We start from the raw sequence: 24,474 nt of genomic DNA on the forward strand, positions 1-24,474 counted from the left end.
ACATGAACACAATTACAGAAAGATGAAAGTGCAACTGTGTTTGGAGAATGTAAGTCAATGTGATTGCACTTTAGAGGAGGTGAAGAGAAAGTATGGAAGGTTATTCAGACCAGTAGTCTTCAAACTAGCCTGGGGCTACAGAAGAAAATTTCCAGAAAGTACTCTGGTATGGGTAGTGTTTTTGGTTATCAGTCCCTAGATACTAAATTCCTAAATCTATTCTTTTATAAAACTATCTGCTTGAGAATATTGCTCCTTTCTAGAAGTCATACCTAATTTTCTTTCTCTCCATTTTACAGCAGACGCTCTCTCACTTTAAAATAGAGAGGAACAGCTCTTACACATCTGGAATTTCACTATGGCTAATTGCCTAAGAGTACAAATCCACTAGTCGCTAAACAAAGAGAAAATTAAAATATTTATCATATATATGGGGTGTGTGTGTGTGTGCTGTGTAATTAAAAATGCTGCGTTCTGGTCAATGTTGCAATGTTCAGAATAATTTTGGGTGAGGCAGGGTTTATTTAATTTTCATTTAGTGACCTCAATCTCGTCTGTCTCTGGAGGATCATCAAAGAATGCTTTGTTTCAGTGACTGTGTCTCATGAGAGCAAAGCAATGAGTCTATTAAAAAATGCTGAAAGTTGTGATGCTTTATTTTATGCAAACGACCCATCCTCCCATCTATCACCTATCTGTCCATGTAACGATCTTAAAATTCAGAAGGGAGATGATTCTCATGAAAATATGAATTTCTTTGTTTATTTAAATTGAAATATAATGATTGACTTCACAACGAGGGCTGGCTTGATCAATTAGGTCATATAGCTGACATTTTCTATAAATTTCATGAGCTAAGTCTGTAACTCCAAAGTTTTGACAAAAAACTTATAATACGTAAGAATAAAGCACTTTATCAAAAACTGTTGTCATAGCAAAGGTTTATTAAAACTAGCAATATTTAAATTTCCCTAACCTTTTCTGTTTAACAAGGTGCTTCTAAAGTGAAAGAGTAAAAGATGAGTCATTGTCACTGAATACGTTTTGGTAAAATCTGTGCTATTTTCCAGAAACTAAAAAGAGAAGAAAGACTCTGTGTGACAGTCACTTAGACAGCAGCTAAGTCTGTCGCTCTTCTTCCAAGAGAGACCCTGTTGTGAGAAGTGTAGTTAGCTGGCAGCCCCCAACTGCCACATCTTCAGATCCACTGCAATTTCCATGCAAACATCCTACTTTCCCCCAGACTGCTCTCAGTAGTGACAGCCTGGCGGAGGTACCAGAGCTGGGGGTCACTTCTGCCAAGCCAGGATCCATAACAGAAAAGTTTTGCTCCGGGAATCGCTTATGGCCTAAGATTTTTTAAGAACTGTGCTGCATTCTGAGGCCCTTTGAACCCACTTTCTTCTCCTTCCTCCTCTCCCCTCATAGATCCAGATCTGCATGGCAGTCTGAAGCCTTTTTCTGGCCCTCTCTTCTTTATCTCTTCCACATAGAGTTTCTATCAATCTCTGACATTTCTAATTTTGTCTTGGAGTCTGACTCCCAATCTGAGACACTCTAATACCAGGACATCAGATCCTTTTCTGATTATTTGCTTTCAACAGAATTAAGAGAGGATCTAAGCAAAAGATCCTTTGCTAAATAATAATTTTAAAAACTGATCATACATCCAGGAGTAGGTTAAATAGAGTAAAAGTAATCTCATTCCCCTAGTTTGGGATTAGCTTAGAAACTGAGGCCTAGGCCAACTGTGTGACAAAATAGTCACAGGGATTGGTTCAGGATAGGCATAAATTTCAATCTGGAGAAATGAGACACAAGGAGAATGTTGGGTATTCTGGAAAAGAGTTTTCCTATTCTTAAAAATGTAACCTGGAAAAGATAACTTCTTCCTTCCTTTCTATACCATACAAGTGGATACAAAATTAAAAGCCACCAGTCACTTTCATACTGTAAGGAAAGGAAGTCAAAAAGCAAAATGCTCACGGACCAGGGGACTGCAGAGAAACAGGGATGGAGCAACCAGATTAAGCTGATCCTAAAGCCCACTCTACTGAGTGACTTCCTAGTTAAATGAGGATGTATTTTTCTCTCCATTTAAACCTGCTAGAGTCAGTTCCCTATCACAGCCAAATACATCCTTCGTGCCTCCACTTACATTGGAACCTGCTTGGAATCCACCTTGCCTCAGCTCCCTCCCACGTGCAGTGGATCCTGTTCTTTATGTCTCAGCTGCTTTCCTGGAATGGGCATGCAGTTGTTTATCTGGACTTTGGGCTTTGCCTCTGCCTCAGCCTCCAGCTTCTTATATTTCCTCTGTGGAATGGGACCAATTTGGACGTGAATACCAGCCTGAATCAAAGTCTACCTGATTGTTCATTGGATTTTCTGCTTCTTTGTTTACACAGCTACATTTCCATCTCTAGCCCCTACAACTACCCTGTCAGTTAATGCTTTTGTGTCTCCGCAGATCATTAAGATTTCAGGGACTATGGGCATATAAAGACAGACATACAAAATAATTAACTGTTAAGCTTATTCTGCTAATTAATTTTCACGAATATATGCAAGTGTACAAACATATTTGCATATATATTTTTGCACACATGCACATGTATATGGACATAGAGATATATCTATATATAAAGAGAAATGCCTTTCTATATATTTATGTCTGAATATCACATTTGAAAGTTCTTACCATGATATATCCAGTGTATCACAGGTGAACTCATCTGAATAAAGAACTAATCTGAATAAAGAGCTGATGCAGGAGTCTCCTAGGCCCCTGCTGTCTCATGAGATGTTTTCATTTCTGAGACTTGGGGACAATCTGGGGATAGTTCTAGAAGATGAATCAGTGGGGTGATTGGAGGCCTATGCCAGCAGTTATTTAGCAATTATTACCAAAGTATTTAAATGATTTGTTTTTCCTACTGACATATGTCTCTGGATAGCATTAAATAGTTTAATAACAAGTATGGCTGTATTAGTGCAAACTTCCCTGAATATGAACACTGCCGATGACAATTTGAAGCCTCGTATCTTGGATTTCTATTAGTTCTACTGATGTTCTTGTTTATGCTTTAGGTTTCCTCTCCTAATTCTTCTGCTGTTCCTAGCTTCATGTGTCCTCCGATATCCCCACTTTTGTCACTCACTATAAAGGGGGTAATAAAAAATAAAAACCATATTGATTGGGTCCCTTAGAAGTTCACACTATCCCCAACCAAGTTCTGGTAATCGCTCACAATTCAAAAAAAAAAAAAAGAGAAAGATTCCAGTAAGTTTAAACGACTCATCTTGGAACCTCTTCTTTCTCACTCACTACAGCCCAGACACCCTGGTTTTCTTTCACTTCCTCCTCCTATGCATTAAGCTTTTTCCCATCTCAGCGCCCTTGTTTGTGTTGTTTCACTCAGCCACAATCTACTCCCCTTTGCCTGGTTTGTTCTTACTTTCTGGGTCTTAAGTTGTGCTTCACTGTCTACTCAATTTAAAAGACATGCTCCATATTATTCCCTCTCTTACATCACAGCACTTCACATAATTTGTAATTATGCATTGTTATGGGTTGAATCGTGTATCCTTTCCAAAAAAAAAAACATATGTCGAAGTCCTAACCCTCAGTACCTCAAGAGTGTGACCTTATTTCACTATGGGGCCTTTATAGAGGCAATCAAATTAAAATGATGTCGTTAAGGTGGGCCCTAATCCAGTAAGACATGTGTCCTTTTGCAAAAGGGAAATTTGGACACAGAGACACAGAGGGAAGACAATGTGGGGACACACGGGGAGAAGATGTCCATGCGATTGGAGTGATGCATCTACAAGCCGAGGAATGCCAAGGATTGCTGGCAAACACCAGAAGCTAGAAGAGACAAGGAAGCATTCACCCCTAGAACCATCAGGGAGAGCACGGGTCCTGTAGACATCTTGATTTGCCACTTCTAGCCTTGAGAACTGTGAGACAGGTGTCTATTGTTTTAAGACACTCAGTTCTTGATACTTTTATAAGGCATCCCTAAGAAATAATACATGCATTATTATTTATTGCATGATGTCTGTCTCATTAGACTTTTAGCTTTATGAGAGTAGGGTATGTTTACTTACCATAATTGTTTACAGCAAAACAGAGGATGGTGTCTGGCACCTATTACTAGTGGAATATTTGTGGAATTAGTGAATTACTGAATAAGTGGATGCATGGATAATATTTTAATGCAAGGTCCTTCAAAAGTATTTAGAATCTCAGATTGTTCAAATAAACCACTTAAAAGTAACACTAATTTAATCTTAAAATCAGTTATCATAATGCTTCAAGTAGGAAAAGAAAATTTCTGATGCACAATTATCAAACACTTCTAGCCAGCTCTGATTAGTTACTAAATTGCATGTTGTGGGATGATTCCCCTTAAGAAGGGAAAGCATTGTTCTTCTGATCTTACCAAAAGATTACCCTGTCATGTTTTAAGATAAAAAGCACAAACAATCTCTTCAATCTTCACGATTTACATTAAGAGAAATATAAACAGGAATTGCAGAAGCACACATTTTCTCTTTTGAACGTATGTAATTATAGCCTTAAAGAATTACACAAGCAAAAGTGATGGCAAACATATTTAAATAGCTGTCCCACTTTAAGGGATCTCATTGCACAGTAACTTTATGAACAGGCACATAAATACATTTTCAAACCTGAGCGAACTGTAATACATGAAGACCGGGAGATAAGTAACAGCAGGCATACAGTTGGCTTCCTGCTCCATTGATTTTTATTCCCGTCTTTCCACTGATCACTATACACATTCACACACCACACATGCATACAAACACGCCACATAACACATTTATACCATGTATATAAGCTTAAATATGTATCTATATGTATTCCTACTGACACATATGCATGACATTCTGAACATATCTTACTATGACATGCCTTGGTAAATGTGACTATTGTTTGCTTTATCTCAGGATTCACTTATGAAGGGATTCGGAGTTTTGAAGATTTAGTAGGTAACAAGGGGAAGCTGAGGCAGAACTTTTATAATCCAAAGTATGTGGTCAAAGTCAGCTGTTCGTAATTTATTCTTATACTTCCCAGCAATGTAGATCTGGCAGATTAATTCCCCCTTTCCACAGATGGGAAATTGGGGCCTAGAATAGTTAACTCACAAGCTCAGAATTTTAAATGCTAAAATGACTATTTTTTTTTTTTACAGTATGTTCAGAATTTAATTCTAGTTCTAACAACTCATGTGTTTCAATGGAATCTTAATTCAGTATTTCCACATAAGAATATTTCTTACATATTGAACTCCTTATTCAATCAATTCTAATGTAAAGGTTGATTTTTTAATACAGATGAGTGCACTAACAACTCTAATTTCACAGTCTTGTGCTATTTTTTAGCTAACACAATTATGATTGACTTCCTATATAATTATATATGCTGGACTAATGGTTTATTGACACTTGTAATCTCAAATAGATATTCTTTGAAGAGCTATTTTTACACGAGTCCTTGCTTGTTGAAAAGTTTTAGGCGTAACAAGTGTTAATTATATATAGAACTAATATAATTCTAGACAGATAAAAAAGTACGTTCATTTAAAACTATCGTGTGGACATGTATTACTCTATCTTCCCCAGCACTCTTCTTTCTTCTGGATAAAGCAGCCCCTTCTTTTAGATGGTGAACACATAAGATGGTTGAATGAAAACTGCCATCTCCCTTTGGTCATAACTTCTCTACCTACTGTAATTTGTGTAAAAGTAGGAACTGACCTTGGCTATGATAATAATGGCACATTGGCTCCTAGCCACAAAGACTGACCTGAGACTGGGGGGTGGGACTAAGAGGGGGCTTGGCTGTATGCTAAGCCAGTTCTTCTCTCAAGAGTTTTAACTGAATTGAAGGTGGAAGGGAAGAGCTCTCTCCTTCCTAGTAGCAAAGCTGGGCACTTGTGAGCCAGGAACTACTAGCAGACATTAATCTAGCCCAGGACTTCTCAACCTTAGCAATGACATTTGAGGTTAAAAAATTCTTTGTAGTTGGAAGCTCTACTGTGCCTTCTTACCTCTATCCACTCCATACCAGTAGCACCCTCCTCCCCAAGTGTGACAACACAAAATAGCTCTAGGCTCTGCTAATTGTCACTTGGGGATCACACCGCCCCAGCTGAGAACCACAGAACTAGCTTCATGTAAAGGCAGCAACAGGAGAAATTGAGACCAACCATTCAAGAGAAGTAGGGAATAGACAGAAAGAAGAATATGTCTGCTCAGGACCAGTCATGCCCAAATACATCCTTTTCTTTTTGATTATATAAACTGTTCAATTCCTTTTATTTTTTTAAAAAGTAGTTTGATTTGTTCTTTTGTCAAGTGCAATAATAAGAAACCTGAAACAAAGCATGGTCTCTCAACAAATAGTGCAGGGACAACTGGATACTTACATGCAAAAGAATAAAAGTGGGCCTTTTCTTCGCACCATACACAAAATTTAAATCAAAATGCACTAAAGCGCTAAAACTCTCAGAAGAAAACAGGAATTAATCTTCCTAACCTCATACTTAGCAATGAATATGATACCAAAAGCATGAGCAACCTAAGAAAAAATAGATACTTTGGACTTCATCAAACTGAAAAACTTCTGCGCTTTAAATGGCATCATCAAGAAAGTGAAAATCATAATTCGAGAGATTTGTATATTAAATACATAAAGAACTCTTACAACTCAATAATAAAAGCACACAAAACCTGAATTTAAAAGTGGGAAAAATATGTGAATAGACATTTGTCCAAAAATACGTATATAAATGGCCATTAAGCACATGAAAATACGCATCAGGGAAATACAAATGAAAAACAATGAGATGTCACTTCATACCCCCTAGGGCAGTTATAATAAAAAAAAATCAGAGAGTAACAAGTATTGGTGAGGACGTGGAGAAATAAGTACCCTTATCCACTGCTGGAGGGAATGTAAAATGGTGCAGCCACTTTGGAAAACAACCTGGCAGCTCCTCAAATGGCTAAACAGAGTTATAATATAACCCAGCAATTCCACTTTCAGGTATAGGCCAAAGATAAATGAAAACATATGTCTACCCAAAATCCTGTACATCAATATTCATAGCAGCATTATTCATAATAGCCAAAGTTGGAAACAACCTAAATGTCCATAAGTGAAAGGATAAACATAATAGATGAACAAAATGTGGTACAACCACACAATGGAGTATTTTTAGCCATAAAAATAACGAAGTATTGACAAATACTACATTGATGAATCTAAGTGAAGGAAGCCAGTCACAAAAGATCACATATGATAATACTAATAGGAAATATCCAGAATAGGCAAATCTATAGAGACACAAAGAAGATTCCTTAGGCCCTGGGAGATGGGGGTTGAGGGCTAAGACAGTGACAGTTAAAAGGGATGGGGATTCTTTTTGAAGTGATGAAAAAGTGAAAGCAAAGTAAATAACTATAAACAAGAAAATGGCTGCATAAATTGCTGTAGATTCATTTCATGATATACTGTGTAGTCATGTAAAGAGTAGAGCTATTTTTGACTTTGAAGGTTTTCCAGAAGATATTGTTAAGTGAGGAAAGAGGCAAAATAGCATGTACAGTATGATATCATTTTTAGATCAAAGATAAAAGCTATGTGTGTATAAGTATGTACAGTATATTATGAGAATGGAAAAGTGTAAGGAAAGGTACATGCTAGTTAACATGGGTTACCTGTGCAGCTATGCATGGTATGTATTTGGGAGAGCAGTCATGTGGATGGAAAAGGAGAGGAATGAGGCAAGGCTTACAGTGCACTAAAGCGGGCGGAAGGAAGGTATTGCACTTAAAAACAAAGCACATTTCATATTATCCCATTGAATCACTTAATGATCTGATTAACTATCATTTCTCTGCCAGGTTTTCTAAGTTTATCGTATCATTTAACAACCTCTGGGTTAGAGTCTATTATCTCCATTACCTCCAGATGGGGAAACTGAAGTTCAGAAGGCTTAAAGAGCTTGCAAAACAATACTGCTGGGGCAATTTTGATAAACAGGAAGGACTCCCACCTAAAGTTTGTTTTGGATGTCAAGACTCATGATGCCACAAACACACCAAGAGGATATGAAAAGGCTTATCACTTACATCATGAGGCTTTTGGGGGAGAGCAAGGCTGGCCTCTCGGACTGATTCAAAAATGGTTTGAGGCAATTGGAAAAGGAGATCAGCTGAGGTTTTTATGGTAGTTAGCAGGTAGATTCCCATCTGTAGGGAGGGGCTTGCATGTGTTTGAACTTTATTCCAGCCAGTGCCAAAGGAGGGAGCACTTGGGCTTTCAAAGCAGCTTGTCCAGGAGATGTGGGGCAGAAGAGGAAGAGAGAGGGGGTGGACCTACAAGCTATCAGCAGCCAAATGTCAAAAAATGGAGCAAGACTTTTTATTACAGATGGTTTAAAAATTACATTTGCCAACATTTAAGAAAAATGTTTAGTTTTATATTTATAGTTGTGTGTGTATAAGTGAATCTCTTGTTTTAGTTAAAACAATTTAAATGTCTAGTTTTGTGACACTTGACAATACCCAAAATATAAAGTCATATGTGTAAGACAGCATGCATGACCAAATACCTCAAATTTCACACAGTCCTGAGAAATATCTACTTCCAAAAATCAGCAAAAATTAAATAATCAACACATTTAGTTTTTTTATATGGTTATAAAATTAATAGAAAAAATCTGTATGATCAGTATTACTAGAATGTAAGCTCTGAAAGTATCTTTTTCATCACTACAGAACATAAGCACCTACAACTGTGCCTTGCATGTGATAGGCAATGAATGAATGGGGAAATAAACCTGATAAACACTGTACATCTTAACAAATAAAAGCTAGGTATGAGTTGAAAGAATATGCAAAAATTTTACAAAGCCCAAATATATCTACTAGTGGGAATATAATTATATAAGGATTTCTAACTAATAACTCAAATAATAATTTAAATCTTGGAAACTTTTTAATTGTGGAAAACAATTACTGAACTTTTAAAAAATCAATTTTTGAACAGTTATCATCTATTTTAATAATGTCAAATAATTTTTGGTTGTTACTTTGAATTCCTAATATTAAACTGAATAGTATTCAGAGGAAATGATAATGAAATAAAATTGAATGCACAGTATACTTGTTAACACATGCTGAACTCATTTTAGAATGTTTAAGAGGCTTGAGTTACTAGGAGGAAAGGAATACACTGCAGCCAGTCACTTCATACTAAACTTTTTATTAAAACAGTCCTTACAACATATTTAAAATGGCATGTTCCACAGTCAAATATTTAAGAAAAAAAATCTATATGCAATTATTGGCACACAAATTTAAGAACATAATTAAAACTAAGCCAGATCTCTCTCTGTATTTCTATATCTATATACATATAGATATATATCCATACAGATAGATATATCTTCAAATTCATGTCAGTGACCTGGAATACCTGAGGTTTCAAGTTGTTGGTTTTCCAGATAGTACAAAACATTTTTCATCCACTTTATAAGGGACATGGCAGATCCAGAAAGAATAACTTTGGTTAATAAATGCTGTCTCCCAAAGATCAAACAGAAGTCCTCAATGGGATTAAGGTTTATCTTCAGAGGTTTCTTCCAAGTGGAGGTTGGTCTGTGATGTAAGGAATGATTCCCATGTAGCAAGGCACTGAATAATGGAAACACACCACGAGGCAATCAGTAACAGTTTACTTTCAGCGTTAAAGGATTAATAAATTCTAACACATCTGTTCCTATTGCAATCTGTTCTATTCTTCTAACATCTTGTCAGAATCCTTGTCATTTTCTACATATTTTAATTCTTAATGAGGGCTGCTACTGTGAAGTAAGGGGAAAACATATTAAAGGTTAAAAAGATTAGCAAGGATTAGTTTGCTGAAATAGTCTACTATTACACTATATCAAGGGAAAAATAAGAGCTCCACATTTTAGAGAAAAAGATGGACCCAGTTGGAGCCGAGGAGGAGTGATGATACAAACACACTTCAGTCTGATTTGAATCCCATTACATCAAGTGTGAATTTGAGAAAGTTGATTAACCTTTATTAGAGTTTCTTCAGCTACAAATTAGGTTAATGATAGTACTTACCACTAGCACAACTGTGAGAATTAAATTTATATAATCTGTATAAATCTCTACGCAGAATGCATAACATAAAGTGAACGCTCAAAAAGTTAGCAACTGTTAGGATGGTCTGTTAGGAATGGGTGGAAAGACTTAAGTTATTAATGTGCCACAGGAAATGACACAGGATTGCAAGGGTGTGAAGGCGTTCAGAACACATAAACATAAATGTGGCCTCTTTGATTTTGCCTGAGGATGACCTTCCTAATAGACCAGTCTCAAGTATCTGTATGAAGTTTATGTACAGCATAATTTTAACAGTCTGAACACACTTAGGATTCCTCTAAATCATACCTACTCTAATGTATATTCAGCCTGAGCTATAACAAATTTGGAAAGAAATTATGTGGTTTTTTTTTTTTTTCAAATGTGGATAGACGGCCATAGACATGTATGTTTCTACATAATACACTCCAAAGTTAGACAGATTAAACTGGTCCACCTGGATCAACTACCTCCATGTCACTTCTTCTGCCTCTAATCCTTTCACAGCTTTAATGTGCCCATATCGGACAACCAGTGCTAATAACAGACTAGAGATTTTTCAAACACTGTAAAAACTCAAACGTTTAAAGCTCTCAAATTATAAGTGTGTTGATTTCAAAAAGTATGTATTCATATAATTATGTATGTGTATGTGTATGTGTGTACATATGCATAAACACATTTTTTTCAAACTGAAGATTCAGAATATGGGAAATACTATGTCAATTCAGATTTTCATAAAGATTACATACTGTGATTTAACTCTGAGATAGGTTCCAATAACTTAGGAAGCTAATAATAAAGCTAAAAGATTTGTATAATTACAAGAGAACAGCAAAACATTGAATGATCTAATTGTCAAATAAAAAAGACACTGGGTAAATTTTACCCAATAAATTACTGGGTTAAATAGTAGGTATTTATTTTGTAATATATTTTGAAGGCCAGACTTGGGGTAATGTAGGCCTCATTATAATAATCAAGTTTATCAAGACTTCAAGGGATACTTTTTCTTTAAATAGCTTTAGAAGGTACTGAAAGTCAAGTACAATCCAAGAAGCACAGTAACTGTAATGAATCGATTCTGGGATTTGCTTTTATCCTCCGGTAAGTTACTAACTTGATGATTTTCTAGTTCCTCAGATATATAATAATAATAGCCTCTCTCATAGGGATGGAGAAATAACAAAATAAAATAGGAAGAGGAGGGAAGGGGAGGGGAGTAGAGGAATCAGGGTCAGGTAGTTACTACAGGAGCCACCTAGTAAGAGTGGCCTCCTCTTAGATGGTACAGGAGAAGAATGTAGATATCTTTAAGCATATCTAAATGCCTATACTAATGAAAAGGCATAAAAGATGAATACATCACATTTAGTATATTTTTCAAATTTTGGACTGTAAGTAATTTATGATTGTCCAAACTACACATGATTTGGGGGGCATGAAGGGTAGACACACAAAAACCTCTTCACTCAACAAATATTTTGGAGTTCTTACTATATGCCAGGCACTGTGACGGTACTAGTGCACAGCTCACAAACCAATAGAAATTAGGATTTAGCATGAAACCCAAGTAAGCAAATATAATCAACTATAGGATCTGTGATGTTACAGGACATGATGGGAGTAACAGTAATAGGATCTAAGATTGGAGTGTCCTAATGTTTCCTAGTGGAAGTAATCACTGAATGCAGACTAAAAGATGAGCAAAAGGTAGACCCCATAAATCTTGGCATGTCTGTGAAAGGTCAGTGTGAGGAATTATAGCGTAGTGATCAAGAACTCAGGTTCAAGACTTCTGTTGCTGACCCAGAGGGTGTAATAGGGACTGGAAAGGCTCTTTTGCCTAAATCAATCAACCAGGTAGATACTATATATATAAAGCAATGGTTTTCAACACCCTGGAAATCAGGCAACAAAGGATACTGGCCCCTGAGGAGAAAAACAAACAAACAAACAAAACCAGAGTAAGCTCCATGATACCCCAGTGTTATGGACTGAAGCCCTAATTCTAGTACCTAAGAAAGTGACTGTATCCGGAGATAAGGCCTTTAAAGAGGTAATTAAGGTAAAACAAGGTCATATGGGTGAGCCCGAATCCAATATGACTGGTGTCCTTATAGGAAGAGGAAATCTGGACACAGAGAGGAAACCAGAAATGTGAGCAAGGAGGAAGAATCATCTGAGGACACAGCAGGAAGGTGGGCATCTGTAAGCCAAGGAGAGGGACCTTAGAAGAAAACAGGCTGCTGACACCTTGATCTTAGACTTCTAGCCTCTAGAATTGTGACGAAACAAATTTCTGTTGTTTAAGCCACCTAGTCTTCGGAATTTTGTTATGGCATCTGTATTGGGCTGTTCTTGCATTGCTATAAATAAATACCCGAGATTGGGTAATTTAGAAAGAAAAGAGGTTTAATTGCCTCACAGTTCTGCAGGCTGTATAGGAAGCTGGTGCCAGCATCTGCTCAGATTCTGGGGAGGCCTCAGGAAGTTTACAATCATGGCGGAAGGTGAGGTGGGAGCAGGCATGCCACATGGCGAATGCAGGAGTGGTGGGGGCAGTGCTACACACTTTTAAACAACCAGATCTCATGTGAACTCAGAGCAAGGGCTCACTTATCACCAAGGGGATGGCCCAAGCCATATACAAGGGATCCAACACTATGATCCAAACACCTTCCACCAGCCCCAACTCCAACACTGCTGATGACATTTCAACATGAGATTTGGGCGGGGATGAATATCTAAACTATATTAGCATCCCTCTAATATACCAGCTTGTTGCCTTAACAGAATTTCCAGGCCATGGTGAAGGGAGATATTACCTGGCTGACTCACTGAGCTACAAGGATAGAGCTAAGAGTTAGAGAAAATGCAGCTAGAGTTCATAGCCCACAGTAACAGAGAAGAGAGTGGTGCATAGAGACAAAGCTCTGGAGATGTGCGGAGGATGCACCACACCAAGCAGAGTACTGATTGGTGCATGCATGTGAGAAGACTACGAGACACAGGGGAAAAAAAGCCATCGGGAAGGATTAAACAGTATCCAGCATTCTTATAGGGCCTACAATAGTACAAGATCCCATCAAGCAGACTGCAAAATCACTTAATTCATTATCTGCAAAATTTATCACCATCAGAACACACTATAAGAAATGTCAAAAAAAAAAAAAAAAAAGCTCATCTGGCAGAAAAAAAAAGAGACCTGATAGAAATATGGATCTATAAATAAATGACATAGTAACTACATGAGTACATATGATATATACTTTTCTTATTATTTAAATGTATTTAAAATATAATGAATTAAAAAAAGGAAAATCTTACAGGGCTTGTAATACATGTATAGGTAAAATGCATTACAAAAATAGCATAAAAGCCAGGTGGAAGGGAATGAAAACACACATTTGTAGGTTCTTATATAGGCAGTATAATACTACCTGAGGGTAGACTATGACAAATTTAAGATACATACATTAACCTAAAAATAACCACTAAAATAATAGAGTTATACCTAATACAAAAGAGTTGTATCTAATACACCACAAAGGGATGTAAAATGAAATCATGTAAAATTGCCTATCAATCCAAAAGAAAGCAAAAGAAGAAAATGGGAACAATGTACAGATAGGACAAATAAAAAACAGCAAGATAAAAGACTCAAATATACCAATAATCTACTCAAATGTCTATATGCTAAACACACCATTAAAAGATGCAGATTGCCAACTGAATTAAAAAAAAGACCTACCTATACTTTGTTTAAATTTCTTATAAATATTTTAAATATAAGGACAAATATAGTTAAAATTAAAAGGATTAAAAAATACATATATGGCCAGGCATGGTGGTTCATGCCTGTAATCCCAGCAGTTTCGGTGGTCGAGGTGGGAGGATCGCTTGAGCCCAGGAGTTTGAGATAAGCCTGGGCAACACAGTGAGATCCTGGGTTTACTTCTTTTAATTAAAAAAAAAAAATATATATATATGTATATATATGTGTGTGTGTATATATATACACATAGACATACATATATATATGTTTTATTGTAACATATGTCAAAAGGAAAGCTAGCATGGCTACACTAGTATCAGAAATGCAGATTTCAGAGCAAAGATCATTATCAGAGATAAAGATGATCATTTCATAATGATAAAAGGGCCGATACATCTAGAGGACATAATTTAAAATGTTTACACACATAAAAGTGTTTCATAAAAACTGACAGAAATACAAAGAGAAAGACAAATCTACAAGTATAACTGATTTTGATACCCCTCTCAAGAACTGACAGAATGTGTGGACAGAAAATCAGCACTCATAAAGAAGATCTGAACCACACTATCAATCAAGTTGACCTAATTGAGATCTACCTACAGGACAAAAGCAGAATACATACTTTCTTTCACGTGCCCATAAAACATTTACCAATATAGATCATATTCTGGGCCATACAAGAAGTCTCGATAAATTTTAAAAGATTCAAGTCATATAAAGTATGTTCTTTGAACATAATGGAATTAAATTAGAAATCAGTAACAGAAAGGTATCTTTAAAATCACCGAATATTTGAAATCTAAACAGGACAATTATAAAAAGCCTCTAGTGTCAAAGGACAAATCAAAGGAGAAATTAGAGTTTTGAACTGAATATGAAAACACAACACAGCAACAATTTTGGTATGCCATTAAAGTAGAACATAGAGATTTTTTAGCACTAAATGCCTACATATGAAGGAGGAAAGATTTCAAATCAATGACTTTAGTCTCTACCTTGAAAACCAAAAAAAGAACAATTAAATGCAGAAGAGAGAGAGAAAAAAACAAAAAACAAAACAAAAAAAAAACAGAAAAGAGCAAAGTGGGACTCAATGAAAGAAAAAAGAAAAATAAAAATCAATGAAACTGATATTAGATCCTTGAGAAAATTAAACTTTTACCCATGCTGCCAAGGGTCAGGAATGAGAGGTTTAATGTTAGTTCAGACTCTACTAAAGGAGAAAAGAAAAGTATGAAGATCTTTATGCCTATACATTTGACAATGTAGATGAAATGGACCAATTCCTTGAAAGACATAAATTACCAAACTTCACCACAGAAGAAACCAATAACCCAAATGATTTTGAATTTGTAGTTAAATATCTTCATACACACACACAAATTTCCAGGCCCAGAATTCTTCACTAGTGAATTACAGCAAACATTTAAGGAAGAAATCATACTAATTCCATATAATCTCTTCCAGAAAATTGAAGACATGGGGATGCTGTCCAAAATACCAGAGCCAAAGATATTCCAAGAAAAGAAAACTACAGACCATTATTCCTCCTAAACATAGATATGAAAATTCTAAATAAAATTTTGGTAAATCAAATGTAATAATTTCTACAAAGAATTATGTATCATAACCAAACGGAGTTTATTCCATGAATGCAAGATTGGATTAACATCCAATTATTTATCAAATGACAATATTAAATGCAACATTATCTCAATAGAGAAAAAACATTTATCAAATTCCAATGTCCATTCCTTATTAAAAAAAAAAAAATTCTCAGCAAATTAGGAATAAAAGAGAAGTTCCACAACCCGAAAAGCAACACCTCCAAAAAGCTACAATTAACATCATATGCAGATATGCAATAAATATTAGCTATTATCAGTATTTTATCGCTTTTCAATATCAAGAAAAAACTCAGTTTCATAAACCACTCACAAATCTCCTTCACCAAATGTCAAGTTTAAAAAAGAAGGAAATACAAAAATGCTGAAGTATATCTTTAAAAAATCTACCCACAATGTTTACGAAACAGAAAACTATTAACTGGGTGGAGAGGGCTGATGGAAACAGCACCACACTTTACATTTAGAGAAAAGCCCTCAGTTTCCTTTGCAAACCATCTTTCTGCTAGAGCTCTCTGGTTTGCTCTCTGCAAACCTATACACAATCTTGTATCTGGTACCCCTGCAGGGCAGCCCCAAAGCAATTACTACTTTCAGAACATATTAGGTATTTTTAATAACTGCAAAACTATCATTTAAATAAACTTCTGAACATTCTCCAGGTAAAATTCAAAATGAAATTCTAAGCAGCCTACTCTACTTAGAATTCTTGTCTAATAAGTGATTCAAATTGCACCAAAGATGGCATTAGTCCTCAAGTGAACAAACTCTTATCATTTTCATATTTTGCATTAACTATGCTAGTTTAATAAAGATCTAAGATATTCAGTAGTTGTCCATGCTAATTAGTGATGTGAACTAATATTTTCATTTCTAAAGTAAGTACTAAAAGGGAGAGTAAAACATGATAAGACAGACAAATTAGCTATTTCATGATTTCCTTATCTTCCACACCAGAAGCAGAAAAAGTATGTGTTTTGAAATATAGAACATTATAGAACAATTGACATAGGATAGCAACAGAAATAACATTAACAACTGGCATATACTGATATGAATACTTGGTCAGGCATTACAATGATTGCTTTATATATCACCTTCTTTAAGCCTCACAATGACTACTGTGAATCCTATTTTACAGGTGAGAAAGCTGAGGCTCAAATGGTCTAAGTGTGTTTACATTATAAATCTCATCAATTGTATGCCAGTATTTACCCATCAACAAATGGAGAGTCAATCTCCTGAACCATCACCAGGGTACATTTAATAAGTCACTGGGTCATGAGAATGAGACGCCTTTCTTTCACATAGTAGAAGGATAATTTGGAAGGAGAAGTAGGTAGGAAACCCTGATTGCAGGGGCATCAGGCTGATCACATTTTAGGAAAGAGTATTTACAAAAGGTGAGTGTATGAAAATTAATTCCCTTCATGTATCTTGGAAATTCTGTATATATTTCTAGGAACATATCTATTCTTTGAAGAAGACTGAATTAATACATGCCAGGAATATGGTAAGTGCTCAGTAAATGCAGATGACTCTATAGAGAAGGAATATACTGAACAACTGATGCTAAGATGCTGGCCATCCGAAAACTGCACTTTTCTATTTGAACACTAACCAACTGATAACTTGGTTTCTATTGCTCTCCAAACATATAAATATTAAGTTTTGCCCTAAAAGCCTGAACCCCACTTATGTTGCTGACCAATATGGTTTTTTTTCTAGGCCTCCAAAGCTGAGATCTGACCTTGAACTATGCAGCTCCTGACGCTACCAGAAAACTTTGGGATTCTTGATAGCAGGTTTTTAATTAAATAAATGTAATTGCCTGTTTCCACCAATGTTTAATATTCACCTGTGTTACCTGATATTCTGCACATATATCAAATTAATGTACACAAATCTTTATAAACAACAAAAAGATGACCTCTAGGGCTCCTTAAATTTCTTTGCTCTTGAGTATGAAACCTAAGGAAAAACTCAAGAAATATATTGTTTATACCATATAGTTAAGTAATTTATTACAGTGAGTATTTACTGTGCTCAGGATTATAATTGGAGGATATAAAGAATCATTAATACAACCAAAAAAATCTCAAAACCTACTGTGAGATTTGCTTATAAGTTAATATTTTTAAGAGATGTTTCTATTTATTTGGCTTTGCATTGTCATCAATTTTTTCCACTTTTAAATCATTACAGTGAGTGAAGAAAGTATCTGTCAAAACCAGAGTAGTAATAAAAACTATCCAGCAACACTGCTGGCCTGACATTTAATAGTTCTGGTTAGCTCATTCTAGCTTTGGATTCTCATACTATCATGGGAGAACCAACAACAACAGGAGTTCCACTTCCATTTGAATAAGATGTCATCATTTTCCATACATATGGTTTTATTTCATGCAATAATCTGATGAAATCAGGTAATTTCATTTTACAGTTAAGAAAAATGACTCTCATAGTGCAGTACTGTGTTTTTTTCCAGTGCTCTATATGAAACCATGGTGAACAGCTCCTTCTCACTGCAGAAAAAAATAAGCTGATAAATATGCTATACATGCAACGAGCCAAGATGTGGATTGACTGGAAAAAAAGCTTATCACAAATCCTCGTTAATTGAGAATCCAGTACACGTTTCCCCCAGGTGATTGCAGTTGTAGCCAAAGGCAAGTGCATTCTCTTTGAAGAGAGAACTCAGACAAGGAGAGCCACCACAGGAAGGTGAGCCAGAGGTGGGGAAAACAGACTCCACAGGTAAACGAAGCCTTTTTGTTTCTACACACAGGCTGAAAACCTCCTCAAATGCAGTACACAGATAGAATACGTAGAAAATTAAGTTTTAATTCCAAAACTAACTTTCAGTTTTGAAAATAAATCTCTTGATACTTCAGTAAAGGTGGTGACATTTTGCATAAGAAGAGGTAAATGTCTCTTCAGTTCTCATAAGCGGCTAGTAATCCCACAAGCAGATGTGATCAAGTTTTCTAAAGAGTAAATGGTGACAATAATGGTATTTCTATAGATAAGATACAGCTTTCAACGGAAGCTTCCACATTTGAGAATCACTATTTTCTCAAGCTTGTGGGATATGAAGATGTTCTGTCCTACAGTGTGATTTCAGGCAAATTTCTTTATTGCTCTGGGCCTGTTTACCTATTTATAGTAAGGGTTTGAACTATGTGTGTCCGTTAAGTTTCATCCCAGAACTAAAACTGAAGATTTCCAGAGGCTAACCGTGGCTGACAAGAAGTTGGCAAATGAAATCACATATAATTTGTAAATATGCCTTGCTCTGCTTTGCTTGACCCAGTGTGGAATACAGCAAACATAAAACTTTACTTCTCCTCCTCGCATTTGGTATTTATAAGATAATTGTCATTATAATTTCCAAAGATAAGATTCATAAATATATGAGAAATACTTTCAGTACCACTACAGCTGCTTGTACGACTAGTGGCCAACATTTACTGAATCCTTATTAGTCACTGAGTTAACTGCTTTTCTTTCATTCATTCATGCATTCATTCATTTGTTTAGCAGCTTTAAAACCTATTTTCTATGGCGGCAATTTTGAGCTCAAGTAAAATTAGTGGCTTAAGGCATATGCTGGTTAAGACTCCTGGAAATACCCGATGAGCATAAAATCTTACAAACTATTTTTAGTGACTCACTGGGAATGTTAACCTTTGCTTCTAAGACTTCTCTTTCACCTTTACGTATTCCTTTCCACACATACATATATGTATATGCATGTACATTTATATTTTAACACCCAAACAAATCTATAGCATTTTCAGCACTTCATCGATGAGGATACTGAGGCTCACTAAAATTTAAAAAAAAAGTCCTTAAGGTCACTCAGCTAAAAGTCAGAAGTCATTTGTCCGAAGTCCATGCCCTTAGCCACCATGTGATGCCTATATAACAGCTGATATCTCCATAGGTAATGACATCACACTGTTGATAGAAACAGCTAACTAGAAAATTTTTCATCCAAATTATTACATGTCAAAATAAAATATAATTATATATTTCTGTGGTAATAAAGTAAAATAACTAGACATTTACCTAATAATAATGATACTTATTATTATAGAATATGTAAAAGCCACACCTTCCCATATACTTATTTTAAAACGGGAAATTCCCATATTAAGCCATATAAAGCTGTTGTGCTTTTACTTTTCACCTCTAATCAAAAAGCACCTTTTAGAGAGAGTACCATGATAACTACATCTTTCTCAATAAGCTACCAATTGGAAATATGACTGAGTTTCTTCTAAGTATTTTAACGTCATCTCAAATGATCCTGGACACAGCTGATATCACCTACATTTGAGAAAACACTGAAGCTCAAATTGGCAATCATTTCTCTACTAGGTCAATAGCATCACGAAATTATTTATCATCTATAAAAATCGTTAGGTTATGCCTACAATGACAGCAATAGGATGTGTAACATTTTAGTAACTGTTTTTTAATCTCCTAAATCTGAAACTGAAACACTAATGAAAACTTTCAGGAGGTACATATTTTCAAATTCTGATAGGTAATCAATCTGGAAATTAGAGTTGATACTGCCAGAGAAAAGCAACTTCTATTATTTTGCAATAGCTCAAATTATTCATTAAATTTCATTTTTGGAAAAGTCTAAATTCAGCTTCTGAGAATCATTTGCCAATTTATAATTTTAGAAATACCAATAACTTAAAAATAACAGGATTTGCAGATTATTTTTCTAAAAATTACTTTTACATATCTCTCAAGAATGTAAGTGATAAATGTGCACTTGTAATTATTGCAAATATTTAAATGACTGCAACACAGATAGTTAATGCAAAAGGACTCATTAGCTACAAACGCCATCTTGTGGTCCATTTTTTTTATTATTCTGTAGTATTATTCTGTAGATGTCTAACTCAAGATCTGATAAAGACAGATGGAGCCCTAGATAAAATTTAATCCATTTCTCTCATTTTTATACATGAGGAAATTGGAACTCTGAAAGTTCTAACATATTGGAAATCTTTATAGGAGAAATTAACATAAGAGCCAAAATTTAAATTCATATCCTTATAAACTCATACTTTTGCGACACCACAACATCATTGTTGTTTACTTAAAACTAAGCCAATTACATGAAGTCTATCCAGTTTAATGTGAGACATTTCAGACATTAAGCTTATCTGTTTTTGTGTAAGCATACGTTGAAAGTACAACAAACCATACAGATGAGCATATTTACCTTTGGATTATTAGAAAATGAAGGTGCAACTATGATGTTTAAGCACATTATTTTATAGTGTGTTATATATGTGTTCCAGTTTTATTCTCCTAAAGACTTGTGAGGGGTATATGTGAATGGGATGTGGGGTGGGGGAAGGGAGGAATACCTCTATTTGGCAGTTTAGCAAACTGGGTATATAGAGAGGACATGATTAGGACTTTATAATTAGCTAATACAGGCATCATGGTATCCAACTTTAATTTTTTCCATTAGAAGACCCACCTTTCTTATTTGTGATAAAATGCTGTGTGTGTGTGTGTGTGTGTATGTGTTTAGATCATTTCTTCCTTTTCTATAAAGAAACTATTATATTGGCCCATAGTATGTAGTCTGTCATTTACAAAGCACAATAAGCAGAATGTCCTTGATTCAGAAATTAGACATTTTTAGAAATTATTTCATATTATGTGCAATCTCCTTCCATGCAAATCCCTGATTAACTACATAAAAACTTATGTAGCCCAAAGGATGGGAGGCAGCACAGACTATGGCATGATATAACTGTCTATTTCACACCTAAGGTCACTTTATTTGCATAGATAATTGAGAACAAATTACATTACAGAATATAGGGGACTGATGATAATATATTTTTTTTAATTTTTTTTTTAAATTTTTTTTTTTTGAGACGGAGTCTCTCTCTGCTGCCCAGGCTGGAGTGCAGTGGCCGGATCTCAGCTCACTGCAAGCTCCGCCTCCCGGGTTTATGACATTCTCCTGCTTCAGCCTCCCGAGTAGCAGGGACTACAGGCGCCCGCCACCTCGTCCGGCTACTTTTTTTTTTGTATTTTTTAGTAGAGACGGGGTTTCACCGTGTTAGCCAAGATGGTCTCGATCTCCTGACCTCGTGATCCGTCCATCTCGGCCTCCCAAAGTGCTGGGATTACAGGCTTGAGCCACTGCGCCCGGCCGAGAATATTTTCAATCGAAGGTTTGAAAACCGCAGAAACCTGGCTGGGTGCGGTGGCTCACACCTATAATCCCAGAACTCTGGGAGGCCAGGCAGGCAGATCACTTGAGGTCAGGAGTTTGAGACCAGCCTGGCCAACATGGTGAAACCTCGTCTCTACTAAAAATATAAAAAATTAGCCAGGCATGATGGCAGGTGCCTGTAATCCCAGTTACTTGGGTAGTTGGGAGGCTGAGGCAGGAGAATCGCTTGAACCTGGGAGGCAGAGGTTGCAGTGAGCTGAGATTGAAGCACTGCACTCCAGCCTGGGTGACAGAGCAAGACTCCATCTCAAAAAAAAAAAAAAAAAAAAAAAAAAAAAAAAAGTAAAAACCTATAAAACAACAAAAATATTTAAGACTTATATGACACATAATAAAAGGTTCACAACTAGATGGAAACACGAGCTATAGCTATGGAGTTTGAAAATTTAATTCAGAGCAGAAATCACAATCAAACAACAAAATAAGTACATAATAGTTAAGAATTCTAAAAATGACAACTAGTTGATTCTAAAGTTTCCTTAGAAATAAATAAAAACAAAATCCTGCTGCATTTAAACTTAATTCTACCACTGACTGTGTTTTATATGCTTTATATGATGCTTCAATATTAAATCGATTATAAACTTTTAAATGAGAAAGGACACTATCTATATTAAGTGTAAGAGATCAACAGACTTGTAAAAACCAGAAGGAGCTTCAGAGCAATGCTTCTTAAACTATCCGTAGTGAAGAACAATTGTTTTGTTTTTTCTTTTTGCAGTCTTCTAAAGACCATTAAGTGATCTTACTGGCCATGACTAGTCTGTAATTCATGCCACATGCAAATCACCACAAAGTCTGGACAATACTTGAATTGTTCCATAGAATTCAACAAGTCAAACCTCCTAATCACCCACTTGGATGTCTTAGCAATGTCGAATTGCTATCAAAGATTCCAACTGATTACTTGCAACTTCTAAGTTGAATCTATAATAACTTACGGAATGAATATCAGTCCACACTTAAAGTAGCATTAGAGATCAACACTATTACCCAAGATTTCCTAAACTATGTTCTGTAGAACACTCATCCTGCAGGAAGAAACACTGATCTAGTCAAGAAAAGTATTATGTCTTCAGATTCACAACCATATAAGCACATAAAGTACTCTGAGAACTTCTTTAGTAAATAAACCTGCTTAACTACTTAATAATTACTTTGTTCTTTTTTTTTTTTAAAGTCAGAAATGTCTTGTAATACAACAGGACCTTAATATGACTCTCATAAAACTTAAGTTTTGAAAAAATTAAGTTTTTTTCAAAATTAATTAAGAGGTCACCAAAACAAATACCCAGAAAATTAAATAAATTGACTTCTAAAAAGCATATTATCATTCTCCATGCTAAAGACTATCTTATGCAAAATAACTTTGGTTTAAATATAAAGATTGCTGCAGACAGAAACTAGTCTGATTTTAGATTTACCTCTTGGAATGTGAAAGCAGGACCTTATCAACAACATAGAAGATAATACTTACCTTCTTATTTGCTATGGCAGGGGAATATTCATCTATACATCAGTGAAAAGTTGCATCAAATTATGCAAACCTAAGTTCAAAGGCAGTAGGCTATAACACAGCAGTGTTTTAAGCCATGTTGAATTAAAATCTACTCTGTCAAGACCTCATGGTTACCTAAGCTCGTTCAAGTGGTGTTAAAATGAACACTCTAATGAGCATTAGAAATCTTATATCTCTATCATCTGTTTTCCCTCTGTTTTCTAGAGAACATTTCAGACATTTACTCCATAAATGGTTTCTGTGAGCAAACAAATTCGGTATGTGAGAGGATAAAGAAAGGTGAATAGGTTTCTTTCCTAAGAATTTCTTAGAAACATAAACATGCTAAGATGCGTTGCCAACCTTCTCCAACAAAACGAAACAGTATAAGCTAAATGGGAGTAATCTGGCTATCAACTTGCCATCCTCAAGAAGTGGAAGTAAAGGATTGTGGGATCATGTATACCACAAAGATACAATAATTAGAGACCCAAAGAACTTTGCCCAGAGACTTCCTCTGATATTTATAATAGTCAGTTTTTAAAAAGTTATTTGTGAAATATCTTAAATGTAGATTTCCCTGAGCTCAGCTTACAATTCTTGCTTCTTCACTTATCCAAATTTCCTGGTAATAATGTGTCAAATTGAGAAGGCAGTTTCTTGGAGTCTAATGGTGGCTTGCCTCCAAAGATGTTCTAGAATCACAGAAGGCTATTCCATCTCTGTATCTTTTGCTCTGATCATTTCTATGTGCCTTTAGATTCTATTTGAAATAAGAACTGATTGCTCAACAAAAAAGTGATATATTTGGTAAAAAGGACAAGGCTAATAAATAATCAATAACAATGTTGGTCTCTTGAAACACAAGGAGAACACTCTATTCAATGTATTGCCATTAAATGGCATTAAGAAGATGAAAAGTTGCTGTTTTCCTTTTGATGATCATCCCTAAATAAATTAGATGATCCATAGAAAAGTAGCATGATGTAACCTGAATTTCTTAATGCATTCAGGCTTCCAGTGAGTACTTCCCAATGAATAAGACAGCAGATAATGTAGGTACAAAGATGTAACAAATTGGAAAAGTTAA

General features: G+C 35.4%; 1 protein-coding gene across 1 annotated transcript in view; it reads right to left on the reverse strand.

The window, feature by feature from the left end:
* Positions 1–9,288: 9,288 nt before the first annotated feature.
* The window catches only part of SNX7 (sorting nexin 7), a 110,527-nt gene continuing 95,341 nt past the window's right edge, over positions 9,289–24,474 (reverse strand). The window contains exon 9 of the mRNA XM_033197013.1: positions 9,289–9,735. Within this exon, the coding sequence (XP_033052904.1) occupies positions 9,658–9,735 (78 nt within the window). The 3' untranslated portion in view covers positions 9,289–9,657. The remainder of the gene's footprint in view (positions 9,736–24,474) is intronic.

The sequence above is a fragment of the Trachypithecus francoisi genome, unplaced genomic scaffold, assembly GCF_009764315.1.
Source record: "Trachypithecus francoisi isolate TF-2019V2 unplaced genomic scaffold, Tfra_2.0 Lachesis_group5, whole genome shotgun sequence".
Classification (NCBI taxonomy): domain Eukaryota; kingdom Metazoa; phylum Chordata; class Mammalia; order Primates; family Cercopithecidae; genus Trachypithecus; species Trachypithecus francoisi.